Source organism: Camelina sativa, chromosome 8 (genome assembly GCF_030686135.1).
Source record: "Camelina sativa cultivar CO46 ecotype springtype chromosome 8, ASM3068613v1".
In the NCBI taxonomy this organism is placed as follows: domain Eukaryota; kingdom Viridiplantae; phylum Streptophyta; class Magnoliopsida; order Brassicales; family Brassicaceae; genus Camelina; species Camelina sativa.
The window spans coordinates 8,100,978-8,122,737 of NC_141887.1; the positions used below are offsets into that span (position 1 = coordinate 8,100,978).

The 21,760-nt window shown below is 36.2% G+C and overlaps 3 protein-coding genes and 2 pseudogenes across 5 annotated transcripts; 2 read left to right on the top strand and 3 right to left on the bottom strand.

The window, feature by feature from the left end:
* Window positions 1-1,826: 1,826 nt before the first annotated feature.
* Window positions 1,827-6,156, bottom strand: LOC104706757 (CDPK-related kinase 4). The gene is made up of 11 exons (XM_010422969.3): window positions 5,292-6,156; window positions 4,951-5,081; window positions 4,660-4,701; window positions 4,435-4,543; window positions 4,249-4,327; window positions 3,751-4,047; window positions 3,517-3,626; window positions 3,161-3,265; window positions 2,716-2,778; window positions 2,292-2,459; window positions 1,827-2,191 (listed from the first exon to the last, which is right to left on the bottom strand). The coding sequence occupies exons 1-11, from the start codon at window positions 5,832-5,834 to the stop codon at window positions 2,054-2,056; spliced, it is 1,785 nt and encodes a 594-aa protein (XP_010421271.1). The 5' UTR covers window positions 5,835-6,156; the 3' UTR covers window positions 1,827-2,053.
* Window positions 6,157-9,393: 3,237 nt separating this feature from the next.
* LOC104706758 (polyadenylate-binding protein-interacting protein 13-like) lies at window positions 9,394-11,852 on the bottom strand (annotated as a pseudogene). The gene is made up of 10 exons (XR_015563823.1): window positions 11,422-11,852; window positions 10,961-11,053; window positions 10,795-10,839; window positions 10,623-10,695; window positions 10,437-10,549; window positions 10,280-10,338; window positions 10,118-10,165; window positions 9,946-10,014; window positions 9,775-9,836; window positions 9,394-9,687 (listed from the first exon to the last, which is right to left on the bottom strand). The product of XR_015563823.1 is annotated as a polyadenylate-binding protein-interacting protein 13-like (transcript).
* A 418-nt stretch (window positions 11,853-12,270) lies between these two features.
* On the top strand, window positions 12,271-17,605 carry LOC104706759 (uncharacterized). 2 transcript variants are annotated; one of them, XM_010422970.3, is made up of 15 exons: window positions 12,271-12,739; window positions 12,955-13,115; window positions 13,364-13,613; window positions 13,721-13,810; window positions 13,879-13,969; window positions 14,217-14,277; window positions 14,723-14,765; window positions 14,881-15,052; window positions 15,134-15,232; window positions 15,675-15,743; window positions 15,924-16,062; window positions 16,319-16,520; window positions 16,835-16,935; window positions 17,037-17,082; window positions 17,231-17,605. In XM_010422970.3, exons 2-15 carry the CDS (start codon window positions 12,981-12,983, stop codon window positions 17,404-17,406), a joined length of 1,674 nt encoding a protein of 557 aa, XP_010421272.1. In that variant the 5' UTR covers window positions 12,271-12,739; window positions 12,955-12,980; the 3' UTR covers window positions 17,407-17,605. The 2 variants fall into 2 exon arrangements, with proteins under 2 accessions (XP_010421272.1, XP_010421273.1); XM_010422971.3 differs by having other exon boundaries at window positions 16,835-16,932.
* On the top strand, window positions 17,561-18,810 carry LOC104706760 (uncharacterized). The gene has a single exon (XM_010422972.2). The coding sequence runs from the start codon at window positions 17,777-17,779 to the stop codon at window positions 18,665-18,667; it is 891 nt and encodes a 296-aa protein (XP_010421274.1). The 5' UTR covers window positions 17,561-17,776; the 3' UTR covers window positions 18,668-18,810.
* A 482-nt stretch (window positions 18,811-19,292) lies between these two features.
* LOC104709343 (uncharacterized) lies at window positions 19,293-21,523 on the bottom strand (annotated as a pseudogene).
* Between the last annotated feature and the right edge of the window lie 237 nt (window positions 21,524-21,760).

Consider the following 21,760-nt stretch of genomic DNA (forward strand, 5'->3'; position numbering starts at 1 on the left):
CCTTTCTCCTTGATAAACTTTGCGGAGAGCTTGGCAGTGTACGCAGCCATTGCTTCTGACAATTCATTCTTGGTCGGAAACACAATCATCTTCCTCTGCGCCATTGTGTTGTCTACAAGAGAAAAGAGAGAGAGAGAATGTGATCGATCAAAGAAGAAGAAGAGTGTGGATATTGTTGGGTGGTGTTACAAGTGTTTTGGGGGTTTCTTGCTTTTTATAGTGAAAGAGACCCCGTGAATAAAGGAGTTCGTGACTTTAATATTAGCAATTAGGTAGGACTTAGAAGAGACACGTGATTTACGTAAATCTAATTGTTTTCTTTCCACTAAATAACTTTATCAGTAAAATTATATAAATATGAGTGTTTGTCATTAATTTGTAAATTTAATAAGGTTTCAGTAAACTTATATATATACGTTTTAATTTTTACATATTAATAACAATAAACATTTACATTGTGAAGTGACTTTAGTGGAGTGGCAGGAGGTAATTCCATTTGTAGAAGACACTATCACACCCGAGATCGAGTCCCGGCTTCTACGAATGTAGGAATTTGGCTAATGGACCGGCCAGTTGTGGGTCTATGATTGACAAAAAAAAACAATAAACATTTACATATTTAAAACCGTTTATAAATATGTAATCTTTTATTATTATTAATATGTAAATTTAATGTGGTCAAATTACTGTCTATATTGAAAACCACATACTTAAGTTATAATAATTTTTTAATCAAATATAAGCATATATATCCATTGTGTGTTTGTTTTATATATTTTTCTAGATCTTTTTATTGTGTTATCTGAGGGAAAGCTAATAGGTTGTTCAAAAAAAAAAAAAAAAAAAAAGCTAATATATTTGTTTTAGTTTTCCAAAATGTGTTACATAAAGGATTTATTCCCTTATTTTTTTTTCTTATAAGAATGAGTGTATCAGAAATCAAAATATATCAGATACAAACAATGTCTCTTAATTAAACACAGGTAAAACGAGTGTAACTAACACTGTCGAAGAAAAAGTGGTTACAACTTACAACTAATTTAAATTGTATGAATGCTAAATTAGACAAGACCCACAGAATCAATAATTTACGAGTAGAGACAGACTGATTCATATGAAAAGCTTGTTCTAACCACCCACTTCAATTTTCTCTACCATACTTTTTTTGTTCCCTACGAACCTCCGCATTTTTGGTTACACTCACTTTACATGTTTGAGAAATATATGTTTTACACTAGTACTACACATGCAAGAACAAATCATCCTCATCGATTTATAGTTTAGGAAAAGCGAAAATGATTGACGGTTAATTGCTATATTGCGTTAATTTCATCATGGGGCAGGATGACAAGTAATAAAGTAAATCCCTATGTATGCAGTATGCTACATAATCTTGAAAAGATTCAAGAAACCACAACCTTTTTTGCTTGTTCGTTCTTTGAATTAAACTGCTTGAAACAATTGCGTCACTCGCTTCTCTTTAGACAATTCCCGTCCCAATGGATTGGTGTGATGTTTTCACCTGATTTCATATATTGCCCGGGTTTGCCAAAGCCACAACGACAGCTCCCCTCGGCTCTCACTAAACACTAGTTTGGCACTACACAGTATATGAAGTTCGGCGCGAACGGAAAAACCAGATTCATAGGATAGGACAACTATAACTCACAATTTTTAGAGATGTTACCAATTCGAGTAAAATTAGTACTATTATCTACTTTTTGTACGTCGTCATTTTTCACTAGCTTTGTTTTTTTCCATTATAGCTATCTCTAACTATGCCGATGTTTTATCATACTAACAAAACTGAAAGCTGAGAAACAAGATCAGAACAACGCCTCCCCAATTCCTATAATATATAAATATGTTTCCTTTTTTGGTTTCTTTTAGGTTTTGGTTCCTCTGAAAACAAAATGCTCCACGAATCATTTACAAAGGAAATAAATACCTACTTGACTTCACTTCCACTTCAGGTCTCTGATGACGACGTCATTTTTGGATGTTTCTTGAAACTCAATTCACATGTTAGAAGAAGACTTTACATTACAATATGTCACCTAGGTCTCGAGCTCGAGCTTCGTACGGTCACTCCATGCAAGAACTTAGCGTAGCCCAAGAAACTCAGCTTTCCGTCTGAACTCCGGATCCAATCCTTGAGCAGAGGATACGCACTCGGTCCCAGGCTCATCTCCTGCAGTCACACACACCACAAAATTAGAACAATGTTTTTAAATCTCAAGAAATCTATGGTGATATACGCGATCTCATAGAAGTTTAAAGTCGGACTGTACCCCAGCAAGTTCTTGGACGGATATGATTCGGTTTCCTTCCTGTTCGAAATGCTCAAATGCTGAAGTTGCAACCTGTTCCCATTCTTCAAGAGCCTCCAGTTGGTAAACACTGACTGCAGCCGCACAGAACTCATCAAAGTCGAGTTTCTTTTGCGCCAGCGGTTGCATCTTCATAGAAAGGAAAAAAAAAAAGGTAAGAAAATAGCGAAAATTCAAAATCCCAGTGCTACAACTGTAAGAGTATGAAAATCAGTAAAGAAACATCAATCGCAAGCACAACGAGTCAGAATCTTTTAAGTTTCCCACCCTAGAGGAAATCTACAATCATTTTCGACTAGCACCACCATGAACCATATCTGCATTCATAATTGGTTCACCCATAAACTTCAAAAGCAAAGACAATATATAACAACAGATACGTTACCGTGTTTAAAATGTCAGGAAGCCTTGATTCTATCATAGCATCAGTAGCATATCTCGTTAAAGCCTGCAGTTACACTCAAAACGGTTATAATTGATATGTATAAGTTTAATGTTCTTTTGTACATCAACATTCTATTTGTTTGAATAGGAAACTATTTCGTATTTCTTTTTCTCAGGAAGCTTTTAGGTCATGCAAGCTAGATAGAACTTTGAAAGATTTATCAGGGAAAAGCTTTGTGCTTTGTTTATTGGCTTTTGCTGAAGGAAACCATTTTGGTGTTTTAGTTCTGATTTGTTTCTCTTTGCGATTTTAAGCTCTAAAATATTTCAATTCAGAAAATGGGATCTCGAGATCAATAAGGGATTACATATAGTGGATATAATAGATTAATAAATCAAATACCGAGTAAAAATGCTATAGCTTAATCAGGAAAAGACACACTGACCGTGGTGAAACAGTTAAGAGATAGGCCTCCGTCTTTAGGGTCCAGGAGCATGAACTGTGCCTTAAGGAATACAAGTTCTTCATCGGGTATAGCTTTGGAGAGAGCCTATTTAAAAGATTAAAACAGAAAAAAACCGATCAAGATAAGAACACAGACAACCATAAGACAAATGTTATCAAATGAATGCTGTATCAGGATATTATTCACTGAGTGCCAAAGAAAAGATGAGTAACATTCTGTTTGAAGCATTAATAGTCTGAGGATTTTGATAAGTAGATCAGCTATGTATATATAAGTAGAAAGAGAAAAGATAAATGCGCTCGATTATAGTATGAGGGTATCAAACAAACACTTACCTTAAGTGCTGATCGTCTAAAAGGTGAGGCACGAATATAGGACCTGACCAACTTGTAGACGGAGAAATCAAGAAGTAAACCAGGGTTTTCATCACGTAACCACGGATGAGCTGCAAAAAATATCATATAATAATACCGCTTATGGATAGCCCAACTCATAATAATACTTAAAGCAATACTCTTTTTTCTTTTTCAAGATCAGTGTCCCATATTAAACCACAAGAAAGAAATTACCTAGAGCTTGAGCAGCTGTCATTCGTTTCCTATGGTCCTTGTTAAGAAGCCTTTTCACAAAGTCTTTGCCAGTAGGAGATATTGAAGGCCATGGCATATCCTCAAAATTAGGGTTAGCTCTAAGCACACATCGGAATATCGCAGACTCAGTTCTTCCATAGAATGGTCTGCTTCCACAGAGTAGTATGTAACTTATGACACCAATGCTCCACATATCCGCTTCAGTGCTGTAAGACCTATGGAGGACTTCGGGTGCAACATAGTATGCACTTCCTACAACATCATTGAGACGCTGATCTGCAAATGTAAAAAGATTAACAAGAAAATTAAACGTGAGCATAATCTTATACATATGGGATTTGCAAGACTAATAATGCCAAGGGGACAGAATAACAGTTGTGGTAATGATATTGAATAACACAATGCAGCAAAAATCACCAGAAAACTTTAATGTCAAAGCTTGTAACAAGAAAGGGGAACAAAGAAATAGATCATTACCATATCTAATGAAATCAGACAAGCCAAAATCTATGACCTTGAGTATTGCATCCTCGTTTCTGCTGGTGAAGAGAAAATTCTGGAAACACATTTGTACCATGTGTTTAAGCAACCATAAATAGCAACGAAGACGGAATAGGTGGCATTAACTGAAATATCAGAAACTTAAAAAAGCAGACTGTGTACCTCCGGCTTCAGATCACGGTGCACAACACCTTGAAGATGAAAAAAAGCTGTTGCAGACAAAATCTGCACAAGAATACGTTTGGCATCGACTTCAGGGTATCGTCCACCTCTGCAATAACATACAAGATAATAATACAAGGTTGGAACCCATATCTACTGCAAATCTAACTAGCCGTGGTAGGCCGCAATTAAAACACTCATATGAAAGCAAGACTTTGGATTTACCTCGCCAAAATTCTATCCAAAAGCTCTCCACCTTCGCATAACCTAGAAGCATATAAGAGAGAAAGATTGAATATTCTAAAGTCGACTCCTTTAATAAACTAGTAAATCTTTTGTACTTTGAATGGTATAAATGAAACTAGTAAATCTTGTACTTTAAACTGAAAAACTTGGAAACAGCCAGCCACTTAAAAATGTAACATTTACTTAAGAACTCCATGATGAATCTTCCAAATCCAAACACAATGAGATAATTAAGAATGAACCATATAGAGTTAAGTAAACTACACTTACTCCATAACAACAAAGACGTTATCAGCATCCTCATATACATCATAGAACTTAACCATTTGCCTATGCCCGGACAAAGCTTTCAGCAACTTCACTTCTCGACGAACATCTTCAATAGATAAAGCCGATGTCATCTGAAAAATCAAAAAACCAAGTGATCTCAGAACAAGCTCAAGAACCTAGCTTTTTAACATTCTACACTCCATCAATTTGAGAATCTTGGACTCTCTCTAAAATCTTTACAGAGATTATTCTGAAATAGTGATTAATGTTGTGAACAGTAAGAACCAAGAGTCCCTACATCTCTGATGGTTAGGTATTACATTGTCTCAAACTACACAAACCTTAGCTTTGGAGATGATTTTGACGGCAACGGTTTGGTTCTTCATCTTCCCTTTCTTGGCTTTCGCCCAACAAGTATGACCAAAATGCCCTCGCCCTACCTCCTTCCCCAACTCATACTTCCCTTCGAAGTTCTTCCCAAACCCGAAATTCTTATCCAGCCTCTCTCCGCCGTTATCACCACCGTGATCCGCCACATCTTCGCTATCCTCCGGGATCGGCTCATCCCGAGGCTGAGGCGGAGCACCACGTCGCCGTCTCAAAGCCGCCATAATCGGTTTCGCAGGCGACGGTGGAGGAAACGGCCATTTGAACTTTCTTCCGGGAGTTCTCGCCGGCGATGGAGCTACTCCCGCCGGCAAAGGACTCTGGAAAGGGCTAATGTTGTAGGAGTTGTTGACTTCGGAAGCAGCCGGAGACTGAGGAACCGAACCACGCCGGTTATTTTCCGTCGGTTGAGAAGGTTGATTCGAAACGTCGCCGTTCCCGGCGGGGATCTCGTCGTCCTTGACGGCGGAGATGTTCCGGCTGTAACAATGACCCATGACCGTTGGATATTGAGCTCACAATTGACTGATCGGTCAGAGTCAATACATCGGACGGTGAGGAGACGAAGTTTGAATAGCGAAGAAAAAAAAAACTCAAATGTTTTTTTTGTAAAGGAGAAAAAAAAATGAAGTTTTCAGTAAATAAAGAAAAAAGAGCTCAGAGATTTAAAGCAGAAAAAAAAAATAAAAGAAAAAAAAGAGGAGAAGGCGTTATTGTTTCAAAAGAAGAGCACCCACTAAACAACAAGAGGGAAGAGCGCGTAGTGTGACATTTAATCACCTTTTTTTTTTAATTGTTGGTTCAATTTCATTTAATGACGCTTCTTTCATGTGTGTGTACACATCTTATGATGTTAATTGTTGAATTTGAAAAAGTAACGACGAAAAAAAAACAAAATTTTATTGTAGCTTGGATTTTGGTTTTTGAAAAAAATAATTTTGCCTCAATATGGTGAAAAATAATTGAGTTGCTGTAAAGTAAAATTTTCTTCTTCAATTTAATTATTTTCTTACGAATTTGCTAAGAATTCTTTTTTTTTTTTGTATGTTGAGCATAATTTTATTTTTGTAAATGATTCAAAAAAAATACTGTTTCGTGGAGGATTGGTATTTCTTTTATTTTTGCAATGTAGAGGGATTGGTTTTAGCATACATTTAATTTTTTTTAACAGAAAATGATACCGTGCAATGTAAGAAACTACATTAGGCGGCAATGCTTTGTTAAAAAAAAAACTGTTTAACTTCTAACGCTAGTAACTAAAAGGATTCCTGCGTCATTTAAATTAAAAAGGTTTTCTAGTTATATCTTACCGTTACACATAATTACAATAATGTTCTATCGATTTGACTTACATGATCCAATATTTCCATATAACGATATCGACAAAAAATAACTTTTAGTTTTAGTCTCTTAGCTTTTTAAAAAATAGTCTAATAACTACATTAACTTTACAATGGCTTACTAACTAAAATATTGTAGAATTATTAATAGTATGTTCGTAAATATAAATAGCATTACAATATCACACACATTTTTATATATGTATATATATATATATATATATATATATATATTATTTATTAAAAAGTGTTATCTTGGAAAACAATTATACCTAAAGTTAATTAAACACTTTACTATTACATTTCTTATATAATTTCAATTACTTACAATATATTTTTCGTCAAAATTGAACTTTACGAGTCAGAAGTCCAGATACAATTGTTCGGTTATCCAAGAAGGGGAATAACCTTTTATCAAAATAAAAATTAGAATGAAGGCATCCATATTTTACTAGAAGATTGACTACCTTATTACAAATTTGTTTAGTATGTTGAAACACCATTTTCTCGAATCGGCTAGTCCAGTAATGGATATTTTGAACTAAACCAGCAATAGACATATCATGAGTACGTCTGTTAACAGTTTCTATACGCACTTGACAATCTCTTTCAAAGCAAACCATTCTGAAGCTTTGGGTTATGTATGTTGCATTATGTTAGAGCTAGTAAAGCTTTAGCGTCTTCTAAAAGTGAGTTAGCATAGTTAAGTGATGAAGTTCCCCAACATTTGGCAAACGTGTCATAATCACATACAATCCCCGCCAGTGATTTTTTTGTGTTTGGGATTATATTTTGCATCAAGATTATATTTGAACAAAAATTATGTTGGACGGTCCACTACAAAATCGAAGGAATAATCGGTGTAGATTCAGATCTTCTCCGTTAATTTGGAATGGTTATTGCAATCCGTTTTTAGATTTTTGGTTATTAAGTAATAAATTGTTTAATTAATCAATTTTAAAACCTTAATGTTGAAATGTAGTTGATAACTAGATTTTTTTTTTTGCCACCAGAATACAAAATTAGCTCAAAAAAACCAATTAGAAGAAAAACTGTTCACAAAGGTAATTGGATGCGACTCCACTCTAGCTCGACGCGCCAGTTTGTCCGCTCTATCATTTTGTGATCTGGGGATCTGAACGACAGAGAATGAAAGGAACTCATCCTTATCTTCTTCAATAACGTCCAGATATGTATTGAAAGCAGGCCACTCAGAAGACGAAGACACCATCTTCACCAAATCAGAACAGTTTGTGAGAAAAACAACTTTCTCATTATTCGCACTAATCATACAACTCATTGCCCATGGGAGGGTTTCCACCTCTGCATGGAGGGGTGACAAGCTACGACGAGAATTAGATGCATTCATAGTGGAAAATTCTCCCTCAGGAGAAATGCAATACCATCCTCTACCCATAAACTGGTCAGTCGCCTTCCAAAATCCATCTACCAAACATCGGTAACTAGATCCATGATCCTATGTGCAAAAAATGAATCCCTCAAACATCTACCTAACAAATGATTCAACAATTTTTTCGTTTCCATTTTTTTTAATAAAGATTTCAAAATAATAATAAAAACGCTCGTTAGTTACAGAAAATAAATAAAATAAGGGAAGTAATAATGTAATAATTTTTGAAGAAACTGACTCTGATCTGTCACCATATGTCCATATATGCATGAGAAACGCGAAAACGAGTTAATACAGTCACCTACTACCCCCTCCACCGTCAAGCACTGAAAGAGACAACAAAAGGCCACTTTTAACTTCTTTTAATATAAACCGGTTGAAACGGCCTTGATACAAATTAGTAACCAAAATCCCATTCAACATATCGCCGGTTTGGTCCAAACCATTAGATGGTCGCCGGTCAAATGAACCAGAATTTGCTGCCTTCTCAGTAGGAGAATCAATCAATCGTCTCTTAACCGTATGGTCCGGTTTGATTGTTGACTTGTGTCGCACGAAATATCTTGCGTTGGGTCTGTCTGGTCGTAACTTTTTTCGTATACGTAATCTCTATTCTCCAACCATCTTGACCGGTTGGTTAGCCGACGATAGTCTTATCAGTTGACATTTTCATTCCAATTTCTATATATATATATTTGGCTTCTCCTTTTCTTTCAACCTTTGTATACGTTTATATATAAGTATATAACAGGTTAATGTCCCAAATTTTGACAAAGTTCTTCCCGTTACACAAGAGGACTAGGTCAATTTTATAATCTTTTAAACATGATTTGTATATTAAATTACAAACATAAAGTCAAGTAAAACTTCCATATGTAGTGTCCTTAATTTTTCTGTTGTGGGTTCACATTTGAGTGTAATTTTGTCAAATCATATAAAACAAACCAAACAATTCAATCAAATATCTTTTAATATTTTGTCAATTATATCGAACCAACGTTTTTTTAATAAAATTTTACATTCATATAGAAAAAGTCGTTTAATATCATAGAGAAACGAACTAAATTAAATAGCTTAATTCAAACAAAGATGCAATTAAAACTCAAGGAAAAAGATTAGCAAAACAAAATTAAAAGAAAAAAACAGAGAAACTAAATCTTCATTCACAAAGCAAAACTCTCCTAAAATCTAACAGAAACAATACCAAAAATATCAAATATTAAAAAATCCAACAACTTTCACTTTCATCAAAAAAAAAAACATTGAATAAATCATACCAAACATAAATGCGTGAAGAGCCAGAGAAAGAGAGAAAGTGAGGATTTGTACAAAAAGGTCTTACAATGATCCATATATAAAAGATAACCAAAAAGATGTTCCCAGAGATTAAAATAATTGAAAAAAAAAAAAAAAACAGATAACAGAATCAGTTTGGTTCTGAATTTTTAGAAGAAGAAGAAGAAAGATTAGCCTAAGTTACTGATAGTTCATAGTTCAAAGATACCCGAGCAGCCTGTGGAACAACAGAATCTCAGAGTGATTAGCTTTTAGTTTACATCAGAGCGGTGTGGCCTTACTGGCGTCTTTGACGGGCTTACCCTTTCACACACATAGACAAAAGCAAAATATTAATCTCACAGTGATAAGTAAGTATTATAAACCTTATTTTGTTTCTTGTAAGCTCACCTTATTGGGAGCCCTCCCAAAAGAATACCACTGCAATTAAGAGCAGAAACTGCTTTTTCTGCCTGAAAATACAGGCAAAGAGTCATAACATATTAATAATGTTCATAACGGAGGGATAAATAAATACTATAATCAAAATTCATGAATGGAAACAAGCAATTAGAAATTCACCAGAGTAAATTCGACAAAAGCAATGCTGGTTTGGTGGTAACAGTCTCCAATAAGCCTCAGATGGTGAACCTAAAAAGAAAAAAAAAAAAACAGAGATGGTGTTAAATGAGAAAACACAACATCGTTAATAGTTTATACAAACGGGCTACAGTCAAAACCAAATTATCTATACCTCACCACAAGCTGTTTTAAAGAAATCTTCCAATTCCGTTTGAGTGACCTACATTTTAAAAAAAAAACGTATATAAGATGGTAAACGTTGATTAGTCTGATATGAAAATAGGTACTGAGCGTAGCAGAGGGATTTGACAAAAATGAACATAACAAGTTTTACCGTCTTGCCAATGTTAGTACAATAAACAGTCTTGCACACTTCTCTCGCTCGTCCTCAGACTAAAGGAAAGAAAACAACGTTATGCGAACACGTAGTTGTGAGATTGAATCAGAGTTATCTATAGTCGTCAAGCTCAAGATTGATTATATCAACTTACCTTTGGAAGGAAATATGGGTTAACGGGCGTGATCGCTGTTTTGGAAATAAGAACCCTAATAGGATGAGAACCAACCATAGTACCCGATTTTCCTAAAGCAGACCTAGCTCCCTCTGAGAACATTACTTCACTGATTAAAAAACAAAACAAGAACAATTCAACTGATAATAAATTTGGCACAAATACCTGAATTAGTGAACTCAATAAAGGCGAAACGGAGAATAGACTTATAGTCACCGCATATACGGCAATCAACAACCTGCATGTAAACCCAAATATTAGCACCCAAAAAAAAAATGTATAAGAATTGAGTGAACACCAAGAAACAAAAGTGGTTTAAAGATCATTACGTAAGTACCTGGCCACAAGATAAAAATAGACTTGCAAGCTGCTCCTCAGTAACCTATATAAAAAGATAAATTAAAGAGAGCTTTTGGTTATATATATATATCAGATTCTTTATGAGAAAAATGCTTTCTAATTGAGACAATATATATATATATATATATATCTCTGTTTTATACTTGTTGATCGATGTCTGAGATATACACAGTTCTCCTGATCTGACTCGAGGTTCTTTTGTTCATCCATCGCCTCCCTTGGTCAAAGTTCATTCTCTGTGTTTAATTAGCAAGACTTAAAGAGCAAGCATGCATTAACAAGAATAACAATAATCTAACAAAAATCAATATGCACATAGGTTCAAAGCTTTCAATCACTACTTAAAAAGGGTTACTTCATTACCATAATCTCGAAAATGTTGAAATAAAATAGAAAACAAAAAAAAAAGATGGAGAAAATGTGTGTGGTATGAACAAATTGACTAAATTCCTCAACACCGAGACGTCAAAAATGAAAAATAACATGCAAAAAGAGTTAAAAAAACCAGTTTGATCAAACATTGAGCAGAGATTTCATGAAACATAATAAATCCAACACAAAGAGATAATAATTCAGAGAAAAATATAAAATATGATATGTATACCCTTGTAGCAAAATGGCCAGTCTCCTCAATAGAAATAACTTTCATTGGAAAATAGTTAGCAAACCATAATCTATTTCTTAAGAACTCGGAGTGGTTTAGAGCTTGCAAAGAAGGAACATATTCCTTAGCCATTGGATTCAAATGACTCTTGAGATTCACTTCATCACTGGTTCTTTGTGTCGATTCGTTTGTGAGATTTGGAGTTTCGACAGAGCTATTGGATTCAGGTTTCTGATCATCAGGACATGGTGATTTTGTGTCTTTTAAGGAATCAGTGTTGTTGTCTGAATCATGATCAGAAGAGTCAACTTTCACATCAGCATTTTCAACAACAGCCATGATCAAACCAAAAGATGGATGTTCGGATGGAAATAAGATATCAGAAACAACTCATGAACTGAAGAAATGTTTGAAGCTTTAAGGAAATGATCATAATGGAGAGATCTCATCATTATGATCTTTATAGCTAAACAATACTTTCTAGTCAAGATTTTTATTTCATTTTTTTGACATTAGTCAAGAAAATAAGCAAATACAATAAATATTATTATTATTTTATTTTATTTTTCTTTCTAAACTTAAAGTGATTTTTTTGTCAACCATTTATTAATAAGATTCTGATATTATTTTCTCTTTTTTATTTATTTATATTTACTTTTAGTTTCTTATTTGACAACATAATTTACCGTTTTTTTCTCTTTTCTTTTTGATAATTTTCTTCGTAACTTTTTTGGGGACAATCAGGTTTTTTTCTTTTTTTTTTTTCCTTTGGCAACATATATTAACAACCTTTTTAATGTCCACAAAGGTGAATATATAAATGCGTAAATAAATACTTACTGTTTTTATACGCGATTTCCTTAAAAGAATAAATACAGTTCATGATTATAGTAAAGATTTTATTAATTTATATAAAATGGTTGTTTCGTGTAATATTTTAAATTTTAAATATAAATTGTATAATTAGTGTTGAATTTTTTCAAATTATTTAGGTATTTGAGTATAAAAAACACCAAACTTTTAGAAAAAAATTACTACCATTGTAAATAGTGGCACTCTGTATTTTTTTTTTCCAGTTATAACCACGTGTTAATTTAGTCAGAACCGGCCCGGTTAAGTGTCACTCAAGACTCCGGAGATCAATTATCCTAAACGGCAACGTTTAGCATTCCGCCATTACGGGGAGGAAACAGATCCCGTGCAAAAGCTCCGGTGATTCTTCTCCGACCGCCGTATGTTCTTCCGGCGCACCAGACGGCCTTCTGGACCGGCTCTAGTTCGAGATCTATTCCGATCCTCTATCTAAAAGCTACTTCTGGTAATACAATCGTTCTCTCTCTCCCTCTGTATCCTCTGCGTATTTGAATCGTATTGACTAGAGTCTTCGTTACAATTGCATCGCTCTCTCTCTTCCATGGCTTCGGAACTAGTTCTACCTCTATTATTCAATTCCTTGTTAAATTTATATGAATCGTATTGACTAGAGTCTTCGTTACTCATCTCATGTATCTCTTTTGTTTCTTGGATTCACAGTAAGGTGAATTTGGAAAAAAACAACAATGGGAATCATCGAAAACGGAACAATCTCGGGTAACTTGCCGAGCAAGGAGGCGTTTGTAATTCACTATCCTGGGTACCCATCATCTATTCCCCGAGCTCTCGAGACTCTTGGGGGAATCCAAGGGATCACTACTGTAAATTTCGCATTTTCCGTAGACTTTTTATTTTGTTTCTTTGCATGCTACATATCACTAGGTATCCCTGTTGTGATACTGATTTCATCCATAGAACTATTTCATAGCATTCCTTGATTTCGTTGGCTTGATCTATTTCACTATTTTAGCAAAATTGGGTGAATGAAGTGGTGTTTTAGTTGTACATCTTCTACAAGAAAAACATTAAGTAGCAAAATAATCACTTTGATTTTTCATTTTTTGGGTAGGCAAGAGAATCAATGTCAAACAAGCTTGAGCTACATTTCCGCCCTGAAGACCCTTATGCACATCCTGCTTGGGGAGTCCAACGTCCTTGTAATGGGTTTCTGTTAAAAATTTCTAAGGAAGCTGTTAAGAAAGATTCTCTGCCTGAAAGTCAACCTGTTCTTGCCACTAAAGATGCTTGCTTACCAGAAGCTTGCCCACCTCTTTGTGCTGATATTGTAGCTCGTGTGTCTGAGTCGTATTGCTTCGATGGTACATAACCTAGTTCACCAATTTCTGGGGTCTTGTGCATTTAAGCTTCTCTTATATTGAGTTCTTTTTTTTTTTTTTTACTCTTATTCATGTGGGGTATTGTGAAGGCATGGCTGACTATCAGCATGTGATTCCTATTCACGCGGATATTGCACAGCAAAAGAAGAGAAAATGGATGGAGGTGAAGCCGCTTGCAGGTGATTTGTCTCTATTCATTATGGAGGTGAACTATGATGTTTTATAAATCCTCTCCGATATCATGCAGGAAACAATGACCTAATGGACATGGCTGATGAAGATGTAATGATGTTATTGCCACAGTTCTTTGCACCCAAAGATATGCCAGATAATTTGGTGTAAGATTACACTGTCTTAATTATTCCCAACAATTTTATCACTAATACCTGGTAACAGAAATTTTGTCCAAGTGAAGTTATCTGTTTTCATCTGAATCTTATTTAGGAAAACCCGGTGTTTGTTTCATAGGATGTCTATTCCGAAGTGTTTTAGTTATAGACTTATAGGCGAAGGATGTAGGGTACCATAGTTGACTAAAGTGTTTTAAGTTCTATTATTAATTCCACTTACGTTGTTTGTTCACAGGCTGAGACTTCCAGTAACATCACCAAAAAAGAAAGAGGAACCAACTCAGACTCTTTATGAGGTAAAAGAAGAAATGAAACCATTTGACGTTTCTGGATAAACAGACTGTTGAAGAAATAATAACTCAAATATCATCTGATATGATAGACTATATTGTCTTACGCAACTAATAGACCGGTTGCTAATTCTTTAATTACTATAATGGTAAGCTTCGAGACTTTGTTGACGGATTGGCCTTTCTTAGGCAGACCTGGTTTTGGATTTTGGGTGCTTGGAAGAGGTGGATTCGCTTAGTATTTTCAGGATAGTCGTTAGTTTGCAAACGTTTTTTCTAAAGCCTGCAATTGCAGAGTCAAATAATCTGAAGCCTGTAAAAGCTCGCAGTTTCACATTTCCAAAACATCATGGGCACGGCTATTCTGTTTATTTTGATTGTTAAAAATTTCATGACAGTTTACTTGTGGTTGCTAGTTCTCCATTTGCTAATTGATTTTCTGATAATGCAGATAGATATTGGCCCAGTATTTGCAATTGATTTCGGTGTTAAAGATATCCTTTCCTCCTTTTTACTAATCTTCCAAATTTTATTATTGCTGAGTACGAAGCCATGCTTTTTTGGTGATCATTCTGTTGGATATCTTTGATCGGTCCTTAGCATTCATACAGATCCCAAAGATATTAAACTGGGAAGACGTAATTGTTCCCAGCTCCAACCAATGGAAATGGCAAGTGGCAGTGTCTGCACTCTTTGAAGAGCGCCCTGTGTGGACAAGAGATTCCATAGTCCAACGACTACTTGATAAAGATCTTAAATGCACACATCATATGCTAAACAGGTGAACAGATTTTGTGCGTGTCTTATGTGTATTAGTTTTCTTAGTACTGAAATAACCAACTTTTTGGAGTTTTCTCTGCAGGTTTCTTCTTAGATCTGCATATTATTTCTCGGGTGGTCCATTTCTTAGGTTCTGGATTAGAAGAGGCTATGATCCACGGAAAGATCCTGAGTCTCGTGTGTAAGTTATATATCTATTAATCCACTCATAATACAATTGCATGGTCTGTGACATGGTAATCTAGGATTCTCATTTTTTGCACCTCCAAATAAAACAGAATAGGTAGGTTTGACCCTCCAAAATGCCAATGTAAAGGGTAACCATGGCCGGTAAGAGTTTGTGGTTTTTTTCACTCCATCGTTTCCTAATAGAGGGGAAATGGTCAATTACACCTCTGAACTTCCACGTGTTTTGCAAAGTGTTTTGGAAAATGATACAATTTCTAATTGGCTCAATTGGGAGAGTATTTTGGATCTTCCAATGCAGAAAGTGTTGGTGGTGACATCATCCGGGTGTTGGAACTTACAGTGACATGAAATTTTCTTTTGTAGTTCATATTACTCTTGCATCTAGTCTGCTGAGCTCTTCACATCCATCCTCTTTGTGTATTTTATCTTTTCAGATATCAGAGAATGGAATTCAGGGTTCCACCTGAATTAAGGGGTTATTGTGATGCCAATGCAACTAACAAGTAACTTTTTCCTATTTCCTTGTTAACTCAATTTTTTCTCTACTCAAGATTCTCAATTTGCTAATATGTATGCCAGAAAAACGGAAAACATAATAACAATTTTTGCAAGTATATGTGGATTTATGTATGGAAAAGGTGCAATTATAAGGTGATTTATTCTTTCCGTCTTATTTGTGACAGGTCAAAGCCAAGCTGGGATGACATTTGTGCTTTTAAAGTTTTCCCTTTCAAATGCCAAACATTTCTACAGTTATTTGAACTTGACGACGAGTACATTCAACGAGAAATAAGAAAGCCTCCCAAGCAGACTACTTGTAATGTAAGAGTTCTAAGCTTAGCTTTTGTTTATGAAGTAGATACCGATAAAATTAGACTCTGCCTTAGTTTTAACAATGACGGGTAGATATGATATGTTACTCTGCCTTAATATGCACTTGCAATGTTGCTAAAACCTACCTCACCAGTCACCCAGAAAGTCGTGTAACAATTATCTTTGACCAGCCGTTAAAGTTTGTGAATTGGGAGATTGTTTTCTGTGAGGTGTTTATTTTCTGATTTGATGTTTTTTGTGCCAGTATAAAACAGGATGGTTCTCTGAAGCACTGCTTGATAATTTGAGACTCCGTGTAGCTGTGAGGTTTGTATCTGTGTTTCCTGAGCCAGGTTTCGAAGATGTTTTTAAATCTATTCAAGAAGAGTTTGAGAGGTCAGAAAAGACACGAATTCAGAAAGATGCAATGAAACCAGGTCAACGGAATCACCACGAAACACCTAAAGGTGAGATCGGCAAGGAAATTTCAGTTTTCATCTCCTTTACGTTTTAGGCAGTCTATCTAGTGATTGTTAACAACGAAATGAAGGCAGTTCTACTCTCTCAGTGGTCTCAACACTGTGTTAAAGTTCTGTGAAACTGACTGAATAAACTTGGTGGAAACGTTGCTATATATGAGTATGTTAGTATATATGAGGGGAATCAATCAATCACATGTGCCTAAATCGAATGAAGAAGGCATAATTTTGTCATACATTTTGTGCTATGCTTATTCTTTGATAAAAATGGATTAACATTGATGTAAAATGCTTATTCGCAGATATGAAAAGGTGTAAAAACACAAACGAAGAGAAAGATGGTGATGTTAATGCTGATGAAGATGCGGAAGACATGGATGATGAATCCGAGGACCTCAATGTGGTGACTACGCTTACAAACTTTGACTTGTTTACATCACTTATTCGTTTTTTTCGAAGGCCAATTCATCATTTCTCTGTTACTCTTATGTTGTTCTTTTGCAGGGTGCAAATGATGATGATGATGAGATATCATTAAGTTCTCATGGATGTATCCTTAAATGCCATAAACTCTCATAACATAAGCACCAATTAATTTTTAAGTACTAAAGTACATTCATACAGATTCTAGAGTATGAGGAGACAAGTTAGAGAGATTGATCTGGTTTGGTATAAGTTTTTCCTTAAACAATGATAAGATGACGACATGGAGAACAACTCCAGAACCTATCTGCAAGGTTTGTTCAATAGTTTTCCAAGCCGCGCACCAGCTCTATATGGTCCTGGTGATGGTGGTAGCGACGGAGAGTATCCGATTTACGAGCAAGAGTCCAACGCTTTGGTGGATGATGATGACGACGACGATGACGAGTGAAGAACTTTGCATATATGTAGTGTGTAGCTAATGTAAAGAGACAATCTAAGGGTAAAATGTTAGATTGATTGTGCAATTAAGGAGAATGTAGTAAAAAAGAAAAGTTCGTGGGTTGTAAAGTTCAAAATATAAAAACATAAGATCTATTGTGCAATTAAAGAGAATATAGTAATATTAAAAGATTAGATATGCGAATAAACGTCACAAATGTCTTCCTCATATTTAATTTATTTATCTCTCTGGTCCTATTATAAAAAGTGTTTATTATATTAATACCCTCTCTGAATCTTGAGTACGAGTATGAGCCACGACGATTTGAGTTCGAGTTCAAAGTTCGTTTCGTTCGTTAGGGGCAATTTGGTCAATTGACATGTTCGTTGGCCCATCTCCGCCGCACAAACCACTCGTAAACCGCCGCAGCAGCAACAACCACTGGCCTCGTAACGCGACCGTCACCTCCGCCATACCTGATCTGTTTCTCGCGGCGGTATCTCTCCTCTTCCTCTGGTCATCTCCCAAGCCTTTGCTAACTCTTCCTCCTAACAGATTCTCTTTCCCTCTAAACCCTCGCCGTCGATCCACGACCGCCACCATGTCTCGCCGATCTCCTCCTTCTCAACGCTTCGCTAATCCTCAATCTCTCTCCGATTGGCTCGAATCGAGATTACCTTCTGACTCGTTCGCCGCCTGGGGAGTCAAACCAGGAACCAAAAACGTTCATAACCTCTGGCTTGAGCTCTCCGACGGAGAAACTTCTCTCGCCGATTCAACTCCTCCGGTACGAACCGTCAACGTCGTCACCGTTAGAGTAATCGGGAAAAACGGACGGATTCTAGTGGAATCTCATCAGGAACTATCCGACGGGAGTATCAGAGAGAGGTTTCGTCCGTTATCGGAGAAGATGAAGCCTGAAGAATCTCCCGACGAAGCTGTGATTCGCGCCATAAAAGAAGAGCTCGGATCTATCTCCGATGGCGACGACGACGTTGGAAAGAGGATTAGGGTTATTCCCGGGAGTTACAGCAGAAGAGTGGAGGAGAGGAACTCGTTGTCGTATCCTGGATTACCGGCGCGTTACGCTCTGCACTCGGTGGACGCGACGGTGGAGGGATTACCGGAGGAAGATTTCACCACGGAGGAGAAAGAGTACGGCGGCGGAGACTCGACGGAAGATTCGGTGGAGACACGCGCCGCCGGGAAAGCTGTAACTGTGAAGAGGCATTACTGGAAATGGGTTAGTCCTGATTCGATTCGACCTTAAAATCTTGAATTGAAGAATCAGAGCTTATGTAAAGAGATATGTATACTCAATACATACACATATATATATATATATATATATATTTATAGAATCTTCTTCTTCTGCTGCTTCGTTTATGCAAATGGTTATGGCTATTGTTCTAAGTTGTTTTTCAGAAGTTTTGATAGATCACTGTAACATCTTTGCTTTATTGATTTTAGAAAATCTGATACATCATACATGATCAATAAAATTGGAGTTTCATGGAATACATACACATAGGAGGGAAATTGTAGACTAGACATTGAGAGTGTTGTGCTCGTATGAATCACTTTAAGACCCTGTGAACTTGCTTATCCGATGATCGAATATGATAGCATCAGGTTACTCATGTGTGTGTGTCCACTCTTATGACCACTGGTTAAATAATCTAGTTGGCGATTGAAGCCCTCTAATCCATAGATTTTGTAAGGCGTTAAGTAGGCATTTATTTGCCTTCGGCTTTGAGAGCATTATTATTGCTATGCTCCTCCAGTATTGAGCCTTCTTATTGTAAAAACAAAAAATCCCATTACCCTGCGACCACGAAAAATTGTATTTGCTTTTTGTTTTACTGGACTTACTTGATGTCTGAAAACAGAACAAATCATAGCAACACAAGAAGATTGATATTCCAATGCTCTCTCTTTCCTGTGCAACAGGGATTTGAAAAAAAGAAACAAACCACCAATACATTCCCTAATTGGAGAAAAAAACGAGACTACCAAGAAAAATGAGTTTTGAGAAGAGAAAAAGAAGACGATCAGATGTGACAAAGAGATAAAGCTGGCTTGAATTAATAAACCCACAAAACCACGTAATATAAAATCAAACATTCACGATAGCCTATCCAAAAAGCTTTCTTTAATCTACCATCCGATAACATATCCATAACCATCTGTATAGTGGACGCATCAGCAGCGAACCTGCACCTCTTCATTTCTTCGATGAGTTCAGCTGACATCATTACGTCATTACCTCGGAGATGTGCTCGGATTAGAGTGTCGTATGTACAGTCGTTTGGCGCACACCCTTCCTCTTCCATTTTTCTATGTAACATATTTGCTTGTGACAGTGAGCCTTTCTTACACAGTCCTCCAATCATTATGTTGTATGTCTTAACATCGGGCTTCACTCCTCTAAGAGGTAGACTAGAGATAAATCCCAAGCATAATCTACCTTAGTATCATTGCACATCCCTAGAATGATGATGTTATAGATACCAATATCGAGGTCCATCTTACTCTTCTGTATTTTTTCAAAAATTTCCATTGCTTTTTTTAGTTCCCCATTGTCACACAACCCATCCAGCAAAATTTTGTAAGTCACAATACTAGGAGGAACACGACAAGAAAACATCTCTTGGAAAGAGTTCTTTGGCGACCTTAAGTTTTCCCGATTGACAAAACCCTTGGACGAGTGTGTTATAAGTGACTGTATTAGCAACCACCCCTCTCATAGACATTTTGCGGAAAAGTTGAAAACCATCATCGACCCGCTTAGCCTTACAATATCCATTTATGAGGATATTAAACGTGACAATATCAGGATCACACTCTTTGCTAATCATCAGATCAAACATCTGGTTTGCCTCGTCTAGGCGTTTCTCCTTGCAAAACCCATCTATCAAAGAATTGTATGTAATAATATTAGGAGCTATACCTCTTATGATCATCTCCTCGTGCAGTGCTTCAGCATCTACAAGTTTTCCCTCTTTCGCAAAACTATCAATCAACGCGTTGAATGTGACAACGTCAGGGGTGATTCTCCTTGTGATCATATCCCTAAGCAACTGCGCACCATCATCCCATCTACCATCATTACAGAAGCCTCTTATGAGAGTGTTGTAGGTAACAATATTTGATTTGATCCCTTTCACTTCCATTTCATTGAATAGGCTGAGTGCATCGTCGAGGTTTTCGTCTTTGCAAAGACTATCGATGATGATACTATAATGGACTACATTAAGCTTGATATTTCTTTCTTCTATCTTTTTGAGCAACTCCATGGCCAAGGCAGTTTTCCCGGACTTGCACATTACACTTAAAACCGGTCCATAAGTAACTTCATCGGGTTGACAACCATTTTCAACCATTCGATCGATCAAAACCACAGCTTCAGACACTTTACCATTAAGACAAAGTCCATTGACCAAAGTGTTGATCGTTATGAGATTGGGTCTATGTCCCATTTCTATCATTCGATCAACTAACTCCACAGCTTCGGGAACTCGACCCTCGAGACATAAGCCATTGAGTAGAGTGTTAAATGTGGTTGTGTCAGAATCATAACCAAGCTTCATGACTTTCCCCAAAACAGAATAAGCAAAACAAACTTTACCACGCCGACAGAAACAATTGATGACAATATTGAGAGTGTACAAGTCATACGCAACCCCAATCAACTCCATCTGCTTGGAGAGAGCTAAAACGAGATCATACTGCTTTGTTCTGGCAACGGCAACAAACAATCTATTGAAATCAATGACAGTGGGAAGAGGACGAGACCTAATCATGTCTTGGAATAGATCAACAGCATCATCTGCCTTGATATCAGTAATCCCATTCCTTAGTCTCTTTCTATAGGAGACTTGAAAAGACTCGTCCACAGCAAGACAAGAAGAGTAAAGCAGTTCTCAGAGTACTTGCTGTCTCTAGAAGAAGACGTGTCTGAACCAATCTAAGCATCGCCCAAGTTAAGAATTTGAAAGCTCTTATTAAAAAAATTTCACACACCCAAAAAACAAAAACAAAAAACGAAAAAAGATTTAAGCTATAATAACTTCCGATTAGGAATTTTCAACAAGGAGGATGCCTTTAAAACTTGATATCTCCGCAATGAAAGTGAAAACTAGAACGAAGAAGGAAGCAATGGGACCAAAACCCTGAAATCTTCAGATACGAGAATGCTTGAAGAACCGGTTTAATCCACCCGACCGGATAAAACTGGATTTTTTTTTCCTTTTTTTTTTTTTTTAATGTTTTTCTTTTCAATATAATAATATGATACTTTTCCATTATCTCCACAGTAAGCCTAAAAGGGAGATTTATTTGGTCTTGAGAGAATCCTGTGATT

Excerpts from the sequence above, each read along its gene's own strand:
- LOC104706759 (XM_010422970.3), top strand. The coding sequence starts at position 12,981 with ATGGGAATCATCGAAAACGGAACAATCTCGGGTAACTTGCCGAGCAAG. Across the intron at positions 15,233-15,674 it reads AAAGATCCTGAGTCTCGTGT|ATATCAGAGAATGGAATTCA; the intron begins GTAAGTTATATA and ends TTATCTTTTCAG. Across the intron at positions 15,744-15,923 it reads GATGCCAATGCAACTAACAA|GTCAAAGCCAAGCTGGGATG; the intron begins GTAACTTTTTCC and ends TATTTGTGACAG.
- LOC104706757 (XM_010422969.3), bottom strand. The coding sequence starts at position 5,834 with ATGGGTCATTGTTACAGCCGGAACATCTCCGCCGTCAAGGACGACGAG. Across the intron at positions 3,627-3,750 it reads GACAGCTGCTCAAGCTCTAG|CTCATCCGTGGTTACGTGAT; the intron begins GTAATTTCTTTC and ends TATTTTTTGCAG. Across the intron at positions 2,460-2,715 it reads TTCCTGACATTTTAAACACG|ATGCAACCGCTGGCGCAAAA; the intron begins GTAACGTATCTG and ends CTTTCTATGAAG.
- LOC104706760 (XM_010422972.2), top strand. The coding sequence starts at position 17,777 with ATGTTCGTTGGCCCATCTCCGCCGCACAAACCACTCGTAAACCGCCGC.